This window comes from Monodelphis domestica, chromosome 5 (genome assembly GCF_027887165.1).
Source record: "Monodelphis domestica isolate mMonDom1 chromosome 5, mMonDom1.pri, whole genome shotgun sequence".
NCBI lineage: Eukaryota > Metazoa > Chordata > Mammalia > Didelphimorphia > Didelphidae > Monodelphis > Monodelphis domestica.
This window is the reverse complement of record NC_077231.1, coordinates 240953314-240974567: the sequence shown is the minus strand read 5'-3', so window position 1 is coordinate 240974567 and position 21254 is coordinate 240953314. Positions and strand designations below refer to the sequence as shown.

Genomic DNA, 21254 nt, shown 5'->3' with positions numbered 1-21254 from the left:
AGGAAAGCACTGTAATTAAGAAAAGCTGGGAAAGGTTTCCTATAGAAGATGAGGTTTTTTCTGAAAATTAAAAGAAACCAGAGAAGTCAATAGAGTGAGAGAATTTCAGGCATGGAGGATATCCAGAGTCAAGAGATTCCGTTGTTCATTCAGAGGGGAGAATGGGTATAAAACAAGAGAAATATAACAACACATTGGAAATAAGGAATAAGACAGAAAGATGTACAAAATAACTCTGAGGCACTCAAGGTGGGATTAGAAAAGATACTTTGGCACTTGGGCAAGAACCTTTGGTAGATAAACCCTCCCCAAGGATTACCTCTCTAAAACCATTTTTTCATAGTTTTTCTTTCAATTCTTAACTCCAATTTCCTGATTGCATCAAACTATTTATTATACAAAGTAAGAGAACACCTACTTTTAACCCTATTAATCTATAAATGAAGAAGCAAGAGTCCCAAAGAGGGAAGGAAGGTAAGACAATATGCATTTATATAGCACCTTCTGATGTGCTAGGTACTACTCAAGCTGCAATCTTCTGACTGTTTCCACTATATCACACTTTTTCTCATGACTTTAGCAATGAGATCACTAACAGCAGAAAGATAATAAAAGGATAGTCATGCAAAGTTTTGTTGTTGTTGTTGTTGTTTTTAATATGAACTTTTTGTAAGCTCTGGTCATAATTTGACTTACTTGGAGACTGAGTAATATTTGAAAGTTTAATATAAGGTAAGTGTTCTGAGAGTTCGGAAAGAATAAAGAAACCAAAGGTATGAATGTGGTAAATAACCAGATGAGGCTGACCATAACAACAGGAAGGTATTGGATGTGAGAATTGAATTAAGTTGAATTCATTAGGTGAAGTCAGCTGGAGAGCTTGGAAAGCTTGGCATAAGTTAATGTTTGAAGAGACTAGAGTAAAAAAGATCTACTTGAGCTCTTAATTATCTCAGGTTAAGGTGATATGTAGCCTAACCTTATATAATAGCAATGAGAATAGTAGAGACTGATTAATGAAATATGCTGAAGGAACACACACACACAGATAAATATATGTGGATTTATATTAAAGTTTCATAGACTATCAAAACTACCTAGTCTAAACCCTTCTCTTAGAATTTTGGAAACTGAGGCCAAGGAAGGTGAAGCATTTTGTTAAAAGTTCCTCTATAATTAGTGGTAGAAGGAGATCTAGGAACCTATCTCCCCTCATTCCTTCAGGTATATTTCCCCTTTGTCATTATACTTCTTGTAACATTAAGGTATAGGAAAATTCAGGTGCTGTTAGTACAAGGTATTTTCCCTCTAGAAGACTTTTGGGGCAGGTTTTAAAAATTGAAGCCAGATTATGAGGGTAGTTGAGTTTCGAGATATGAACAAAATGCATAAGGTATTTACATATTATTGTCCAACCTTAAGTAACCAGTTTAAAAATTGTAGTATAGAAGTTTGATTTAAAATTAGGCATTTTCATGTACATTGAGAATAATTTCCAATATAAGCAAAAATTGCATTTTGACCTCTAGGAGCACAACCATTTTCACAAAAGACAGAAAGGGAGATTGAGTCAGTGCCTTGGCTTGCTTGTGTGCTTCCTCTTGTTGACTTTTGATATAGAGGTTGGTGGCCATGTTCCTGTTCCTCCTGGATGGGCCTCTAAGAATTGGGAGTGGAGTGAACCCAGGCAGTCACCTCCTTTCATTCCTATAGAAGTTAGAAATAGAGAACTTCATTGTCCTGCTTGCTCAAAAGACTCATGAAAAAGACAACGGTGTGCAAATCTAAAGGTTTTGGCATCAGAAGAAAATTGGAACCTAGTTTTCTTGCCTTTTTAACCTGGAGATCTACAAAGGAACTGAGAGAAAATGCTATATTAGAAGGTAAGAATTTAATCTAAGTTTAGAATAATCAGTTTTATTTTAGCTACATTACCCTATTTTCTTTAAATCACAATTGGGTTTTTGTCGGTCAGATGTTTTGGAGCAAGATCACCAGTTCGATTTTAACACTGAGGTGATGCTTCTATGTCTGGGAAGTTAACAGCTAACAAGGAAAATAAAAATCAAATTTGTGTATGCTAAAGGTTAATATTTGTATGAAAGCTAGCCACTAAAAACATTTTTTCTATTTTTATCCCTTCAGCAAATTAATGAGACCCTCTCTGAAGATATTTCCATGTTGAAGAATTGGTGAACCAACATGATTTGAAAACACTATCAATTTTATATGGATTTCAAATGTATTTAAGATGAGCAGATACATCTTTATATCTAAGGAGTGTCCCACAGATGTTTTAAAAATTTTTTATGGACAGTGATCACCAGGATAAAGAAAGTACCAAAAACTCTAGGATTTTAGATCCAGATGTCTTCATGCATTTTCTGCTTCTGTAAGAGCAGCAGCAACATAAAGAGAGAGGTGCAATTTCATTAAGTAACTGAAATATTGTAAGCACCTACCAACTAAAGTGACTGAATTTATAGATGAGATGACAATTGAAGCCAAGAAAAAACTTGGAACAAGCTTCATACTCTTCAGAACCACTACTTCTGTTTAATGAAAATGTATACCAGCGAGGAAAGTTTTTGCTTTTCTAAACTCATACATTAACCCTTCAAAGATTCTTTTTGAATAACTGTGCCTCTTTGTCTGAGAATATGATGGGTTAATAGAAGAATAATTACTGAAATATTTATTTATTCAGTTTATTTTGGACCCCCTTCCACAAATAAGGAACTGTGCTATATAATGTGGGAAATACCATGTGTATTCCTTGAATACTGCAGTACATGACAATATGCATAAATTACCAAAACCTGGTACCAGGTATTAGAAGGAATCACTTCCAACCAAGGTGCTTAGGGAAAGTCACTTTTTGTCTTGATCTGGTAGGAGAAGGGGAGTTTCTACAGGAAGAGATGATGTAGGAAGGCAATACCAAATGCTTGTAGGTAGAAAAGCATAGAGTTTATCTGAGGAACCATGGCAGGTAAGACAATTTGGCTATGGTATGCATGTATGGAAGGGAAATGAAGATGGTTGTAGAACATGGTTTGAATTGCAGATTAGAAGTTTAAACTTTACCAACCAAGGTATGACTGGCCATGGTAAGTTTTGAGGAAGGAATTAATGAAAGCAATATGCAGAGACTAGGATAAAGAGCATAAGATTTGGAGTCAAATACCTGTGTTTGAATTTTAGCTCTTTTAATTACTATATATGTGACCTTGAACAAGTCTCTGAGCCCTTCCAATCCTTGAGTGCTTCATTTACAAATTGATGGAATTGTAGTAATTAATCTCCATTATCCTTATTTACTTTAAAATCTGTGGTTCTTTAGGAATACACCAACAGCATTTAAATTAGATCAGATGGGAAAGGAAAATGCCAGTTAAACTATTGTAATAATTTGAGGATGAAATGATAAGAGGATATAAACTAGGATTGTATTGGTTAATTTTGAAGAATTAGGAACTGATATGACACCAGAGGGAGGAACCAAGGATAATTCCAAAATGCAAAACTTAAAGGGGCTCATGAATCAAAATGTACAACACACATTTGTGAGAAGGGAGATCAAAGAAGTAGGCTGAAAACAGGTGTAGATAATGTTCACATTGCTAAAGGGATAGAAGCTCAAGGATGAAACAGTGTCACAAGGCAAGGAAGTTCCCATTTTCAAGAAGAAAGGGTGGCATATGTTTAAAGATGTTCATAGAAATATTATTTGTGATACAAAAGAAGCTGGAAACAAAATGTCCCCAACTTTAATGGAGCATTACTGCACTATAAGAAATACGAAGAATTCAGAGAGAGAAACATGAAAAGAATTATATGGAGTAATGCAAAGTGAAGAAAACTAGAGCCAAAAATATCAGGATACATTATGTCTAAAGCAATATAAAGTCAACATGGAAAAGTGACCAACTATGTTTAGTTCAATGGTTTTGTTAATAACTTATTGTAGAGGTTAAAGGACAAATCCTTTCAATAAAATATCTGATGGCATCAGGGTGGAGGGTGAATTACATTTGGAAAGTGTGTGTGTGTGGTCAGCAGTTTCAGATATCTTAGATCCTAACATAAGGAATGAGGATAATATCCAATGCATTTAGTGATTTAGAAAGCATTGGTGATCTTTTGAAAGAATAGATTCAGTAGGTAGGAGTAATGGGGAGAAATCAGATTTCAGTTTGAACAGAATTTATGACAAAATGTAGTTTGTTTGGTGCAGACTTTCAGAAGTTCTTTTAGAGTTCAAGTATGTAGAGGAAAAGTAAGGTATAGTAAAGGAACCTAGGAAATAACAATTTTCCCCCCTCCAAAATAAGAGGTGTTTATTTCTGTTGGAAAGGTCCTAAGAGAGACCAGATAGATCATTCATGTGAAAGTATATATTACTTCAAGGGCCTATGGCATGGTGTAAAGAATCTTGAATTTGGGTCCAAAGTACCTTGATATAAATCCCAGCTTGCTGAGAGATATGCTATTTTCTATGAACATAGAAACATCTACAAAAGAAGGACTTGGACTGGAAAGTTTTCTGAAGCTAACAATTGCCTGAAAAGTATTTTTGCTTTGCTAATGCTGCAAATAATGTGAAAGCTGGCATTGAACTTTGTTATCTGACATTACAGGATCATAAATTTAAAACTAGAAGGAATGCTTAAAGCCATGTAATCCAATCCTGCTTCATCCTACTCCCTACCCTCATTTTATAAACAAGATAATAGGACCAAAGAAATGAGCTTTTCAATAAGTCTGCTTAAGGTAGTATCACAGGCACCATGTAGCAGAAATAGTATTTTAACCCAGTTCTTTCATGCCAGATAGCACTTTTTCCTTGGTACCATAAGAAACATTATGGATAAATGTCTACATATGACTATAATAGGATGTAAATGCCATGTTTTTAACTTCCCCAAAATACCTGTAAAAGATGAAAAATAATTTAAAATACACAAATTATTATTTTGTCTACAAGAATAAAAGCAAGAAAAAAGAATAAAATTAATAAAACAGTGGTGTTTAAACTACAGCAAACTCAAAGGGGCACATAAATGATGCCCATTTGGAAGATTTCTTCAAACAATAGTAATAGTTAGGAATTGTAGAGCCCTCCTGTGATTTTCAAGGGTTTTGTTGTTGTTGTTGTTTTGTTTTTCTCCAAAAGAGTTACTACATCCAATTTTGGTTCCTCTAAATGTTCTCATCCACTGGCCCAGATAAAGTCCTTTGGGAAAATCTATAGGTATCTTTGCTTTTATAAGAACATGAAAGGTTTTGTTAAGAAAAAAAGGACTTCATTGTCAGGCTGTACATTCTCTACTAATCTGTTAGATTCAAGAGTCATGGAAATAATGCCACTTGTGCAGTGCTTTTACCTCATTACAAATCAGTAAGCACACATAGGTTTTGATATTTGGGAATAGGGATCATTAATCTTATAGTAATGCCTCAACCACTTTTTTGTAGTCAGTAACTAACAAGCACTGATTAAATACTTACTGAGCACTGGGTAGTATTCTAAACAATGAGGTTAGGGAAGTACAGATATACTCCCTTCCTCAAGGAGCTCATGTTCTAATAGAATGAACAGACTTCAGGAATAGATCTGCTATCCACTATAGAATATCAGTGTTCCCTAATTCCACTTTCACTCATCCATAGCTCCAGTAGCCTCTCCTGTTATTTCTACCCTTCACAACCGCCCTTATTCTCCTACTTCTCTCCACTTATTTCAATTTCACCAATCACCTCTCACCTGGAAGTGGCAGTAGCTGACATTTTCATTTGTCCCCTCTGCCTCAGGTCTCTCCCAACCCTTTTTCTCCTCAGGCTGCTAGTTATTTTCTTAAAGTATAGATCTGAATTCCCTCACAACATTCTTATCTCCCCTCTCTGCCTCTTCACTACTTCTTCATCTCTGCCTTTTGGGTTTTACTGACTTCTCTTAAGACACTGCTCTGCTTTAGCACCCAATACAAAAGGTCTTTCCAACCCACTGACAGCTGCTGGAGTCATCCAGCTAGTCTGTGTATCTTGTATGTATCTATTTATTATCTCATTCATTATAATATGTCCTCTGATAGCTAAGTCTTTTTCCTCTTTCCAACAGGGTGCACAGTGTCTGATACAAAATGAGCCTTAATAAATGCCTGTTGATCTATTTGATTGATCAGTTGAAGTGAATCCTGCCCAAGCACAGTCCTTCTGCAACATGAAGGCCAACTGTTTCTTTTCATCTATCTTATGTAAATTAAGTTAGTCTTTGTTTAGAAATGTACAAATCAAGAAGTAAATTTATGTGAAAGGATAAGGCTAAGAAATTTGTCATTTTTTGAATGTTACTAAATGATGCCACTGACAGTACTATTTAGACTTCAAAAAATACTAATAATCTGACTTCTTTGCACAGAGGATATTGGTTCATAATTTAGCTTATTTGTCTAATAAACTCTCCAGATTATGATTCTAGATTCTTAAGTTTTGAATGCATGGTTTCATTTATAACATGACAGTTGTAAGTCATTTTAATGAGTAAAAAATTTATAATTGTTCTAAATAAAATATTCTTTTAAATTTAATATACCAGGCATGATAATTTTTCAATTAAACTTCTACAATATACATATATTTTATGTCCCTAGATTAATATATTTTTGGTGTTATATATACTTTTATAAAAATATTACATGTTTCTTTTCCCCCCCTAGGAAACACTGTACCCCCAAGATTTCATGACAAACTTTTATTGCTTATGATTTTAAAGTAATGAAATAGAATATTGGGAAATGAGTTTGGGTTCAGGATTGTGTCACAAAGAAAATGGTGGCATGAACAGTGAGGGGAATTGGAAAGGGAATTAGTTTTGGTACTACAGACTTGGTTAGAAAATTAAAATTTATTTAATTTTAATTGGTAAAAGTAATTAAAAGAAGAAAGTTTCTGTTGGTACTAGATTTATTTACTGAAAATTTAGTAAGTCGCATTTTTTGTCTTTCATCAGTTTATAAGTTATAGGGTATTTGCTACTTAAATCAAATGCCACTGAAATAAAACACACCCAATTTAGTTAATAGTTGCCCAGTAATCATTAGTTGGTAAATTTATCTTCCATTTAAAGTAGTTGTAATAAAGCTCTGTCTGTTGAGTCAGTACATTTCTAATCATACATTTTCTACTTGGTATCAAAGGGTTTCAACACATTTTCTTCATTATTCTTTGTATAATCTGTTCATGTAGGTTGGCTCTTTCCTTTTCAGTATTTTGTTTTGTTTTTAATAGAATTAGTATAGCTGATGACTTAGACTACAGGAATACTATATTAAGAGTTCTTGCATTTAACTTTTCTAAGTAGAAAAGTAATAAATAGAGGTAATTTTTTCTGATATTAAAGTGTATAGTTCAGTCTTGTAAAAATTACAAAATCTGTTTGTAAAATAGTCAAAGATAACTTTTCCGTTATTCTTAATATAATTTGTTTAAACTTGATTTATTTGGGACCGGTCAAAATCCTTTGGGATTAATAACTTAATGAACCTGTTTTCATACAAGAGAATGATTACTTTCTAGATAATGTATTCATTATTAAGCTGTTATTCAGCAAATATTTACTTTTAAGAGTTTGCCATTTGCCTGCAGTGTGCTAAGTGCTGGTAGAGAAAAAAAAAGAAAGACAAAAACACTATTCTGCCCCCAAAGAAATACGTACATTGAATATATAAATACAGGCTTGTACATGGGCAGCTCTCACGTGCGCATACACACACACACACACACACACACACATACATACATACACATACACATACACACACACATACACAGGGCAGATAGAATGTTGATCAGGGAGAACAAGAGTTGGAGAGAGGAGTAAATTAGCATAGAACACCCCCTGAATTTAGTACGTAATGTTAAGTCATGAAAGAAGCCAAGATAACTAAGCATTTGAGGTCAAGAGAATATTTTAGTCATGGTAAACAGCCATTGCTAAGCCTCAAAGTTGGGAAAAGGAATGTCATGGAAAGAAAAGCAAGCCAAACTTTCCAATTTTTGTTAACAAAGGCTTAATTTTAAGATTTTCTTCTTTTGAATGTTTCACTTTTATATACTGTAATATATGATTCCCTTTTTGTGCATTTCTTTGTGGGGGGTTTTGGTGGAAAATAGAGACCTCTTCAAGGAATAGGATTTATAATCATTCTTTTACCTCTGGCAGGTAATACCATAAAGTACGCTTTTATCCACCTCTATCTCTTAATTGTCATCAACAGTAATTTGTACACAATACAGTGACAAGTAATTAAGGAAATGATCAAAATAATTGTAAATGGCACTTAAAGTTTTTCACAAATCATTTCATGATAATACTAATCATTTTGAAACTCTAATATTTATCATAACAAGGGGCAATTTCAATCCTATCTAAATCATTTGCTTTCAAGACAATACCTTATTTATATTTATTTTTATGTGGATCCCAAAAGTAGTACGTATATTTGAAAAAGGGATTTTATTTTTAAATGCTTAATTTTGTCTGGGTAAGGGAAGAGTTCACAAACTAATTTTTATGCAATCATAAATGTTCATTTGATTGTGAACATTTATGATTGCATAAAAATTAAAAGCTTTTGTTATAACCAAAGCTGTATAAACAATATAAACATATAAACTTTATAAACATAAACAAAAGAACTTTTGTAAAAATGTGCCCATTCCTTTGTGAAGTTTCATACCCAGATTACCTACCTCCCACATATTCACAGAGACCACAAAATTTTTGCCGTAAGAGTATTGTTACTTGAGTGATTGTATGGCCACTAGTCTAGATCTTATCTAGATGTTATTAGTTTGCTCATTTGACTGTTTGCTCATGTTGCATCTTACAACAAACCTGTATAGATGATCCAATAAGTGGTTGTCCCTTTTTTCCCCTAATCTACCTTGTAGAAAATTCAAAAATAAGTGGTTCCCAGGTTTGAAGTTCTTTGAATAATTTTTCCAGAAAACCAGTGAAACTAAATTTCTTTTAATTTTTTTAATTACTTTTTTCATAAGTGCATGCCTTCCTACTAGCCTCCCCTCCCAACCCCCATTGAGAATTCAAGAAAACAAAATCTCTGTCTCCTCAAGCAAAATGTGAATGAATTGACTCTTATCTAAAAAAAATATTCTTCATATGTGTCCTTAAATCCTTCACTTCTGTCATGAGGTGGGTAAGCATATTGCATTAACTAGTCCTATCGTCATTTTGTTGTTTGAAGTTTTTGGAATTTCTTGTCTTTGCAGTAGAAGTGTATTTGTATAAATTGTTCTCCTAGTCCTGCTTGTTAAAATCAGCTGATATAGATCCTCCCAGGTCTCTCTGAAGTCATCATACTCTTGTAGTATAACTTATTCCCAATTAATGGGTACATTCTCTGTTTCTCATTCTTTGCCTCCTGTAAAAAAACTTAAAAAAAAAATTTTTTTTGTGCGAATGAGCCCTTTCCCTCTTTATTTTGCTGTGTTCTAAAGCTCCTAATGAAATTCCTAGGTCAGAGGGTACAGTAGCTTTTGAAGCATAGTTCTTAATTGCTTTTTGAATGGCTAGACCAGTTCACAGCTCTATTAATAATATATTGATGTTCCTGTATATCTACTACATTCCCTCCAACATTTGTTTGCTTTTTTTGGTTAATTCTGCCAATGTGATGGGTGTGAGGTGGAAACTCAAGTGAATTTTAATTTGCATTTCTCTGATATTTAAGACTTTAGGGCATTTTTAAATAAGGAAATTCCATTTATGTTTGACCATTTTTCAATTAGGGAGTGATTCTTTTTCTTAAAAATTTGAATTGGTTAAATGAGACCTTTTATCAAAGAAACTTGCTAAAAGGAAACTTGATTGCATTCCCTCCACACCACCCAAATCCCCTGCCTTTACCTGCTTCTCATACCTTCCCCTTCCCCCCCCCCCCCCCCCCCCCCTGCATGGTTTTGGTTATACCGAAGCTTTTTATTATTAATCAATCATAAATGTTCATTTTTCTATCTTATTTCTTTGTGGTCTTCCCTTAACTAGAGATCTGACAGATATTATCTTCCTTGATCCTCTCATTTGTGCATGGTGTCACCCTTTATGTATGAGTCTTATACCCATTTGGAAATTGTCTTGGTAAATGGCATAGGTTACTGTGCCCTTTTTTTCTGCATTTAGAATACCTAATGTTTCCTTTTTTTTTTAATCAACCTATTTCTTAGGTACCAAATTATTTTGAGGATTATTGTTTTGTAGTTAAGAGTGAGATCTGGTTATTGGTAGATCCCCTTCCATCGAACTTTTTTTTTTCTTCCAATTTTTCTACTCCATTAATTCTCTTCAGATTTTTTTTTGCCTTTTATTCCTCCCAATTTCTTTTCTTTTTTTTTTCTATCTCTGCAAAATTATTCTTTGGTAGCTTAATTGTTATGGCATAGAATAAGTAACTTAATTTCGGTAGTATTGTTATGTTAAATGACATTGGCAATGAGTAATTTATTGAGCAATTAATATTTCTTAATATGCCTTTTTTGCATGGAATATTGTATAATTGCATTTATATAATTTTTATTTGTCTTGGCAAGTAGACTCCCAAGTGTTTTATACTGTCTGGTTATTTTAAATACAATTTTTCTTTCTATCTCTTCCTACTGGGTTTTTTTGGGTAACACAGAAATGCTAATAATTATGTGGATTTATTTTTGTATCCTGAAACTTGGCTGAGCTTGTTTCAACTAGTTTTTTAGTTGTCTTTTTAGGATCTTTCTGTAAACTATCCTATCATCTCCAAAAAAAAGCAACAATTATATTTCTCATTTCCTATATTTTTTGTCTCGTTCTTTTTCTTTTTCTTACATTTGGAATTTCTACTGCTAATTTGAAAATGAATCTTTTCTCATCTTATAGGAAAGACCTATTCTCATTAGAGATAATGTTGGCTCTTGCTTTTAAAGAGACTACTTAAATTAAGATATTTCTGTGTTTCTTAATATTTTTAAAGGAATGGATGTTATCTGCATCTGTATATAACCATAGGAGTTTTGTTTTTCTTATTAATACACTCAATTATATTTAACAATTTTCTAGTGTTAAATTAGGCCTGCATTCTTGCTCTAACTCTTGGCTAGTATAATCTTTATGATATGTTGCTATAATTTCCTTGCTAATATTTTATTATAGAATTTTGTACCTATATTCATTAGGGACATTGTTTTGTGGTTTTTCTGTTTTGAGTTCCTCATTTATGTATGAAGATTGTATTTTTTTGTCTGAGAAAATTGGCAGGCCCTCATCTTTCCCTGTTTTTACTCCCCCCCCCCTTCCTAATAGTGTATGTAATATTAGAATTAATTGTTTTGTTGGGGAGGGGGGTTGGGAATTCATTTATGACTTCAATTTATTTTTAATTTTTTTCTTTTTTTTTTAAACCCTTAATCTTCCATCTTAGAATCAATGCTATGTTTTGGTTCCAAGGCAGAAGAGTGGTAAGGGCTAGGCAATGGAGATTAAGTGACTTGCCTGAGGTCACATAACTAGGAAGTATCCTAGGCCAGATTAGAACCCAGGACCTCTGTCTCTAGGCCTGGTTCTCAATCCAGAGAGCCACCTGCCTGCCATCCAATTTCTTTTTCCTTTTCCTTTTGAAAAATATTTTTATTTTCCCTCTATAATATTTAATAACAATTTTCAGTATATCTTTTTCCAAATTATAAAGATTCCTTCCTTTTCTCTCTGCTTCCATATTGGTAAGCAATTTGATCTGTATTATAGTTGTTTCCCTTTATTCTGTTTTATTTAAATATTCATTCATTTTAGGTAAATTTAATTTTGTTCTCCTATTTTAGGACAGAATGGTTCTTAGTAATTTATTTCATTGGTTATGAATTGAGCTTTAAAATGTATTTATTCTGGTAATTTGGCTAATTCTTTAATAGTTTAAATTTAATAATATTTGTTTCATTGGGGTTTTTTCCTTAACACATCCTATGCTTATTAATTCAGTGGTCTTTTAATTGAATCTATTCATTTTCAGGATTTCTATCTTAGTATTTATTGATTTTTGATTTGTTGTTTTTTATATGTCCTCTTAGTTGCAGGTCCAATTCTTTGATTTTTTTTTTTTTTGCTTCTTTTGTTCCTAGTGTTTATAGGTATATATTTCCTCTGGATTCTATGGCAGTGTCCCCAAAATTTTGGTCTCCCACAAAATTTGTCTCATTGCCTTGTCTTTAAAATTGATTATTTCTATGTTTGACTTTATTTCTTCTTTAGTACTAGCATATCTAATTCATTTTTAATGATTCAGTAGCATATTGTTAAATATAATTTTACTGCATTGATGTTTATGTGTTTAATTTTTCTACTTTTCTGTATTTGTAAGGTTTTAATGCTCTAACATGTTCAGTTTCTGTAAAAGTGTGACACATCACTGAGAAATATATATCCCATCTCCTTTCTCTTTTCATTCAATAGTTTCCAGTGGTCTGTCATATCTAACTTCTTAAATTTTGTTCTGGTCATTTAGGAGCGGAAGAGGAGATACCTTTTTGTGTTCTGCTTCTGATTTTTTTAAAAAATAGCTCAGAGGGATAGATTATTAACATCCCTCATTATTATAGCTTAACTGTCTATTTCTTCCTCACTCAAATTATTTTAAAAAATATTTTGGTAGAGTATGCCATTTTGGTGCATATATATTTCTTTTTGGGTAAGAAATTTATTGATTTGGCTACCCTATAACTTATAGATTGATAGGTCAGTGGCCCCTTCAATAACCAGAGTCCCTGAAGTTCTCTCAGCCAGAAAGTTTTAAGAGCTCATTTTTTAGCTTCTCCCTTAAACATCCTAAGACAGCTCTCTAGCTTGAAAAGACCTATTAGGGAGTTGTCCATCAAACTCTCACTCCTTTCCCAACTTATGGGTAATAGGAGTAACAGTTATCTCCTTTACTTATTAATTGGGTTTTGTTAAAAGGAAAATATTCCTTGGAGTTGCAAAATGCAAAAGCCCACAAATTAGTTGGAACCTGTGATCCAAGACCATAATGCAGGATTTATCTCGTACGTTCAAGAATTCTCTCTGATGTAAGACCCTGATGGCAGTATATAAAAAATATATTGTTGTAATATTTAATATTTATATTAATTCAGAGTTTATAATACCTTTCAGCAAAATGTAGTTCCCTTGTTTATCTCTATTAATTGTCTGTGTGCTTTTGCTTTGCCTAAGACCCTGATTGCTTCCCCTACCTCTTTTCTTTCAGCTGAAGCATAATAGATGTTTTTCCCCTTATTTTAACTCAGGTGCGTTTTTCTGGTTCAAATGTTTTTCTTATAAAGAACATATTTTTTAATGCATTTTGTTTTCCACATACATTTTATGGGTCAGTTCATCCCATTCACATTCATAGTTAAGATTACTAATGGTATATTTCCCAAATTTTTTCTTCTCGTTTTCCCTTTCTTTTTTAAAAAAAGAATAGTTAAGAAAAAAAGGAATATGTTCACCACCAATCCTTTAGGTTTGGTGTAATATGCTTTTGTTTCCTCATTGCTCTTCTCTTTCCCTGCACTCAAAGTGGAATAAAAGATAATCATTCTGTCTCTTCCTTTGAGCCTTTTTTTTTAATCCATCCCCTATTGCTTTAAACTAATCTATCTCTTTATCTCCTATTATTGTCCCTATTCCTTATTTTTATCCCTTACTTGGATATATGTATTTTTGAATTCTACGTGTATTCTCTCCTTTGATTCATTCAGATGAAAATGAATTTTAAGTGTTACTTGTTCCTCACTCCTTGCCTTGCTCATTAATCTGAGATAATTTTTCCAATCCTTCCTCTCCTCTCCCTCCTGCCCCCTTCTTCCACTTCCTCTCCATTTTTCTTTTAAGATGATCAGAACATAACAGAAGAATTTTGGGACTCTGTTTATTAAACCTACTCTATTCGTGATGTTAGAATTTTAAGAGACATGTATTATTTTCTCATATTAGAATATGAACAGTTGAACTTTCTTTAGTCACTCTTTTATGATTATTCACTTATAATAAGTTCTTGACTCCAGTGTTTGTATTTCAGAGTTTCTCCTCAACCCTAGTCTTTATCAAGAATGCTTGGAAGTCCTCTTATTTTTTTTAAATATTCACTTATTCTAGGATTATACTCAGTTTTAATCAAAGAGTAATAGTTGTAAGTTGATAAAATTTGTTTTCTAGAATATCATATTCCAAGCTCTCTGTTCCTCCACAGTGGTAGTATTCACTTTGCCTTGTTAAAAGAGATTTGAATATTTTTTATCATTTCTTGTATTTTTTTTAAAATTAAGGTAAATTTAGAGGAAAATGGTCTGGTATGATCAATTTATTAGACTAACAGTTACTAATAAATTCTGTCTGTGACCTCTCTCAATGACCAATAATCCTGAAGTGAAACTTACCAGCTTTAAAATAGTTTTGGAGAGAACAGAGTTGGGTAGATGGAGAAGATAGTGCAGCTATTTACGGGATAGACAGCTTCATAATTGGTTATTTTAAAGAAAATAAACTAAAGGGGGGTAATGAAACTCCTGGCAATGAAGGAAATTTAATTATTTTATGGGGTCCATCTGCATCAATTGTAGAACCTTTAAGTAAGCTTGAATTAACAAACTACTTGGTGCCTAGAAGGGTTTGTTAGGGAGGTAAGTCTTAATTTTATAAGGACAAGCAAGGAAGAATGTATCTTTGGGGGATGATATCAAGTTAACTTTAACTTTAAGTCAGAGGAAAAGATGACTCATTTATACAATTAAAGCAGTATATATTTAGTTAATCTCATACATTAAAAATTTCAAGTAATGATTTTTATATTTTCAATGGAAATATGACATGTAGGTTTTTTTGAGGGATAATGGCATTCATTCAGGTATTCAATGATTCTTATGTTTATCTCTCCTCAATTTGTTTTCCATATTTTTACTCTGAGATACCTTAGATTTTCTTTTTAGTCTTTTGTCTAACATTTTTTGGTTCCTTATGAAGTCCTTGGCTTCTCCTTAGACCACCTTAGTTTTCAAGGAACTTCTTGCTTGAATAAGAATTTTTCAAATTTTTCTTAAATAATTCACATCTTTCCTATTTTTCCTTCCAGGGCTTTCATTTAATTTTTAAGATCATTTTTATCTTTTTTTCTTTAATAAATTCTTATTTCATCTCTACTGTGAATTCTTATCTCTTTTGTGTCTAAGTTATCTTTTTCTCTGAAGCTTTAATTGTAAATATTTGGAGTCATTTTCTTCTGAGCTTGCTTCTTGAGCATCCCTGTCACCAGGCATTTGTGATAGTATTCTTTTGTTTATTTTTATAATTACTATCTTACTTTGGTTTTTATAAGATTCTTCTCCTACTTTTACCTCCCTCCCCCTCCTTTCTTCTTGGAAATCTTTTTTATTGACAGATTTTACATGAGGAAGAGGAGGGATAGTAGAGGTTGTAGAAATGCCTATTTGCCCTAGACATGCTCAGGTCCCTGAGACCTGGGTTGAGTTTTTGTCTCAAGCCTTTCTATAATTGTCTTGGTATATTAGCTAAGAACCTACAGGTTTTTAGATCTCATGTAATGTAAGCTGATCCAGTGTAAAGTCTGATTACTTCTCTTCTAGTCTGAGCCTTACATGTTCTAGACCTGGGATTGGGTTTGAGCAACATTCTCATGGGTTTACTTCTGTTTGGAAGTAACTGCTGCTGGATTCAGCAATTATCTGCCAAATTTAAAGCTATGTGATATAACTGCAGCCTTCTCTTTGATCCAGGATTTCTGCTGTGTCTTTTCTGCTCTGTGCTTACAACTGGTCCAGAAACAGTAGTCAAACCAAACCCCTACTAAACTCCTGGGGTTAGAATCATAGAAATACTATTAACTTTTTAACTTTTTCCTAATAGGATCTCATATCTGACACTGAAATTCCATGCCTTTGTACAGGGTCTCTCCTCTGTCACCCCAGGATCTGTGAACCAGAACTGGGGTTTAAGAGACTGAGTTGCCAGTTGGCACTTGTTCCTGCATGATTCACAAAGTCAGAGTCATTGTCTTTGCACACCTTCCCCCATGGGTGTCTGGGATTTCTTTTTGACCTGCACTGGAATGTTCTACAGAATTCTCTATATGCTCACCCCCCATGCCCCCTTGGCTGATTTGGGCTAGAAATGTGATTCACTGGGATTTTTTCCTTGGATTTCCAGATAAGGCCCGGTGCCCGGTGCATTAAGCTCTTTGTGGAGGAGTAGTGTTAGGGACACAGCTGTACTTCTTCATGATAATCTGCCACCTTGGCTTTGCCTGAGAAATTTGTTCTTTTCTTCTCCCTCTCCCACTTCTTTGCCTCAAACCATTATGTCATGATTTAAAAGGGCTTTTAATTAAAATCAAGTTAGTTTAGATTAATAGTGAATGTTAATTTATTTCATCCTTAAATTATCTTCAACAAATTATTCTTTGAAATCTAAATCCTCCCCCTTTATCACCCTGATAATGACTATGTGAAATGTCCTGTTAGGATCTCATTATGAAGAAAATACTTATTCCATTAGAATTATGTCTTTTAACAAAAAGCATTATAGAGTTTAGTTATTTAAGGAAAACTTATGCTAATTCTCATTGCAGACTTGTTTATAGCAACTCTTATTGATAGAGAAATCCATGTGCTAGTTATCATATTAGAGAATGGGAAGAATGGGAATATACCTCAGCTATGTCTGGCATTTTTTTTACAAAAACTGAACGTGTTGGGGTATTAAAACCTTGCAAATAAATGCTAAAAAGCAGAAATATTAAACATTTTTATAAGTCTCTTGCATAATCTTCATTTTGATCAAAATAATTCATTTTCATTGCTTTGTTGGTTCTTTTTATTATATCATTGGAAAAAGTCAGTTTGTTATAGATCTTATTTTCATTCTTTATTCTTTAGTGTTTAATATGACGTATATTTTATTTAACATATTCTGATTTTCCTCAGTTGAGTACAGCTTTTTGTCTCTTCAGTAAAGATATTTGTACAACTTAAAACAAAACACAAGGTAGCTGCCCGTCTGGTAAACACGGGAAACAAGAATCAGTTTAATCCACAGCTACCATCCAATGCTTTTCATGTTTGTAATTTTTCCAAATATTTGAACATTACATTTATTTTTTGCCACACAACTGCTCAAATTTTAAGAGTACCTTAGAAATCTTAGATAGAAGTTAGCTTCAAAAGTATAATATTGTATAAGAAGTGTAGGGTTCAGATAGCTGTGATCTAATGGGAAGAACCCTAGACTGAATAAGATCATGTAATAATACTATTTTTACCAATTATAGGCCCTGATTCTCGGGCAAATCATTTTTCTTCTCTAGGCTGTTCCACATCTGTAAACTGAGGATATTGGACTCTGTCATTTTACAAATGAGGAAACTGAGGTCCAGGGAAGTTAAATGACTTGGCTAGGTCTTAGAGGTAGTAAACTTCACAAGCAGGATTTGAACCCTGGTCCTTTGAATACAGAGCCAGTGTTCTTTTTACCTGTATCCTTTTTTAACTCTGAAGTTAATCCTATAATTCTTTGTTGTTTCTACCTGTAAGAACTGTGTATGGGAACATATGAATCATATGATTTGCAAAGGTATTAGAGATACAGAAGTGTTGTTCAGTGTTCTAAAATATATAGAATTGAAGATAAAACAATTATTTAGAGTTTTTTAACATAGTATGGATAGTATAAATATTGAAATATATTATCTTTTGACTAGGTTAAGGTATAATACTGGAATATGGAATAATATATTGTCTCTAATTTCTTTGTCACAAAACAAAGCAAAATCAACAAATTGCTTAGGTTGCTGCTTTCTACCTCTTCCTCTCCATCATTCACCTCCCTCTCCCTCCAATATTTAGGTAACACCATTTCCAAATACTGGATTTATAAATGGGTTTACATCTCCCACTTTCAAACCCGCAGCATCTCCTCTAACATCACTCAGACAATATCCTCCTAGAAACAGGTAAGTTAAAAGACTAAAGTGTTTTCTATCCCTTTTCTTACCACCTCTTCTCCCTCCAATAGAATATAAGCTCCTTAAGCAAAAGAACTATTGCATTATTTTCTCCCTAGCATCTGACATATGGTAGGTGTTTAACAAAAATTTGAATTAAAATTAAAAATTATTATTTTGTTTATATACTTAAAGGAGAAATAGATCTGCCATATAGTTTTCTTAAAGGTTTTGAAAATCATCTTAAGTACATTTTCTCCATTAGAAATCATTATTACAAATAGTGAAAAAATGGTGGTTATTCTCCAGCAGTAGCCTCTGTAAATGAATGCCTTGAGAATAAAACTGAAAAGAAATTATAAAATTATTTCATATTGACTAGAGGGGAAAATGAGCTTTTTTTGTGGTAGGTTGACATTTTCAAATAAAAGTGCATTTGCCTTGAGAAATATAATTATTAGCTACATTTAAGTGGTGGGTTCTTGTTGAGATGTATTTGAAATAAATCTGAACAAGCTTTCTTAGGTAGGTTTTTGATGATAATCAAAGAATACAAATTAATTTGCAGGAATCCTAGTAAGTCACATCTGCGACATACGCTACCCACTACAGATAGAGGACCTGGACTATTAGAAAGCCCAACAATATTTAATTTCTCCACTGACCGCTTAATTAATGGTGTCCGGAGTCCACAAACAAGGCAACCAGGACAGAACAGAACACGGATGCAAACCACTTCAACTTATGCCAAGAGGGATATTGGAATCGGACGAATGGAACAGAATAATCTTGAAACTTCTTCACTGTTAGGTAGAGGAAGGTAAGTTATAGAATTAAGTGCCCTTTACATCATAGATTTTTTTTAATCCCAAAATATCTTTCAATTCTAACTTTCTGCCATATTTCAAAACAAAGGATATGGTGTGTACTATAGTAGTACAACATTATTAACATAAATTTGATGTTGTTTTGGCCATTCATTATATCTTGGGAGCTATTGTTTTAGTGATTTCAACTTTTTTTTTCCCCTGTTGAGCTACCCAATTGCCATGATGGAAGGACTTAATCAATTTTGAAGTACAGTTGTTTACAATCACTGTTTCTGGAGAATTTAGTGACTTCCAGGAACACACCTATTCTTTACTACATTCCTTGTTTCTTACTTTGTACCCACTTGGCAAAATCTCATTTGTGATAAACTTCCGTAACTTTATATACATATATATTATACTTGACTCTCACACATCTCTCAATCAACCCTCCCTCCTTCCAGCTCCTCTCTTTGTTATACATAATTCTTCATTTCTACTCTGAGAGGTTCAATAGAGAAGTGGATTTTTTTGACAGGTAGCCCAATACAAGTTTTTCAAAAACAGTTTAGAATCTAAAGTAGTAGTCTTTGAGGAAAATTTGGACAAACAAATAAGGATGAAAAATGGCTTATATGTGTGAGAGAGACAAGTATTTTTCCAAGGCTGTAGTTTAACATTTAATTATTTTTCTTCTCTCCAAGGAAAAATTCTTATGGTTTGAGGAAAAAGAGAGAGGACAAGTTTACAGTGAGTAAATATTTGTAATTACTCTTTTTAGTGTTATTTTAATATGTTTGGTCTTGAAAGCATAAATAACCTAATCCTAAAGTGTGCACAGACAAAACTTTCTAAGGAAGTGTGTTTACCTTAGATTTCCAATTGGTGAGAATTGAGTGAGCATCAATAAAAACTTTTGAAAATTTGTAAATATGGTGTAAATCAAAAACTTCTCTTTAGTCAATCAAGAGAAGTAGGAGATAGTTTGAAGTAAACAAAAATGCAGTTGCTTAAGTTGTTTTTTTCTTAAACATGATGCAAATACTTTAGCCCATATGTAGAATCTTCTTCACCTTTGGGTAGGTATGTCAGTCTAAAGGATAAGAGCATTTTTTATAATATGACAGTAGAAAAATGAAAAGAAGTTAGTTATAAGGAATAGTTCTAATAGTTCAATTTGAATTATAGAATTACAGACTCAACTCCGGAAAAGACACGGGGAACTCGTCTGATTCTCCCCACTATTTTCATGTGTGTGAATGATAATACAATCCCTGATATCTAGAGTGACATTATTTTCTTAGATATCTATAAAATTTCAAATAACAACTTTCTTTAATTAAATAATATCATTGTTTAATAAATAAAATGTTCCATATAGTTTATAACTCTCCTTCAAGATTATCATTGTTAAAACCACTCTTGCTTAGTTTAGTGCTTTGCTTTTTGCAACACTGTATTTGCCATTTTTTAAAAAACTTAAAAAGATAGTTTGCTGCTCTAGGTCTGAAATTGATTCTAGTTACAGAAAGTTGGACAAAGTGAAATATAACTTTTCTACCGAGTAACATATCAACAAGTGTAAATATGTTCAATTGACACTTTTTTGAGTATCTACTGTGCTAGACTGAAAGACACATAAAAAGGTAACCAATATATATTGCTCCCAACATTGAAGCATTTATTGTCAAGTAGAAAGAAATAAGAAATACACCAAGAAATATAATCCTAGGTCCATGGGAGGTGACTACCTCTTTGAGGAGAAGTTATTAATTTAAAGCTATGAGATTTTTAAAATAAAATATTAAGAATAGAAAATTTTACTTGCTATTAATTTCAGAATCAGAGAAATATTTTCACAAGTAAAAACACATTTAATGCAATTTGAATACGAATTATAAATTATATTGTTTGTTTTGTGCAAAGAACTAACTTGTTAGAACTTAAGTAAAGTTAATTTGTTCCCCAAAATATCATTTCAAAAAACATTAAGCATTCCTTATATATACTGTAAACCAGAATCCATGGAAATAATAGTAGTGGTGATTTAGAAGGTAAATTTTGTCTTTATGCTTGATCTTGTGTTTAGAGTGCAAATATTTTCCAATTCTATTTGTTAGTATATATTTTGCAGGATTAACTCAACCATTAATAATCTTCTTGGAGAAGAAAGAGAACATGGTTGAACTTATGGTTTAATAAGTTCAATTTGACAGCTAGGTGGAAATTGAATAGAATTGAGAAAGCATTGAGTCAGAAAGATTATCCAGACAAATGTTGCAATAATATTCAAAAAAGTATAGACATGAAGTGATACGGACCTTCCACCTGGGTGGTGGCTGTGTCAGATGGAACTTCAAAATTTGCTATAGTTAAAAATTCCATCACCTGCTAATTAAGATGCCTT

The 21254-nt window shown here is 32.8% G+C and overlaps 1 protein-coding gene across 8 annotated transcripts in view; it reads left to right on the top strand.

The window, feature by feature from the left end:
* The window catches only part of LARP4B (La ribonucleoprotein 4B), a 229245-nt gene that overhangs the window by 190928 nt on the left and 17063 nt on the right, over window positions 1-21254 (top strand). For 5 of the 8 annotated variants that reach the window (XM_007504702.3, XM_056799993.1, XM_007504701.3 and 2 more), the window contains 3 exons: window positions 17941-18047; window positions 18607-18858; window positions 19552-19597. In XM_007504702.3, coding sequence (XP_007504764.1) covers window positions 17941-18047; window positions 18607-18858; window positions 19552-19597 — 405 coding nt within the window. The other 3 variants (XM_016426288.2, XM_016426287.2, XM_016426286.2) reach the window with 3 other exon arrangements.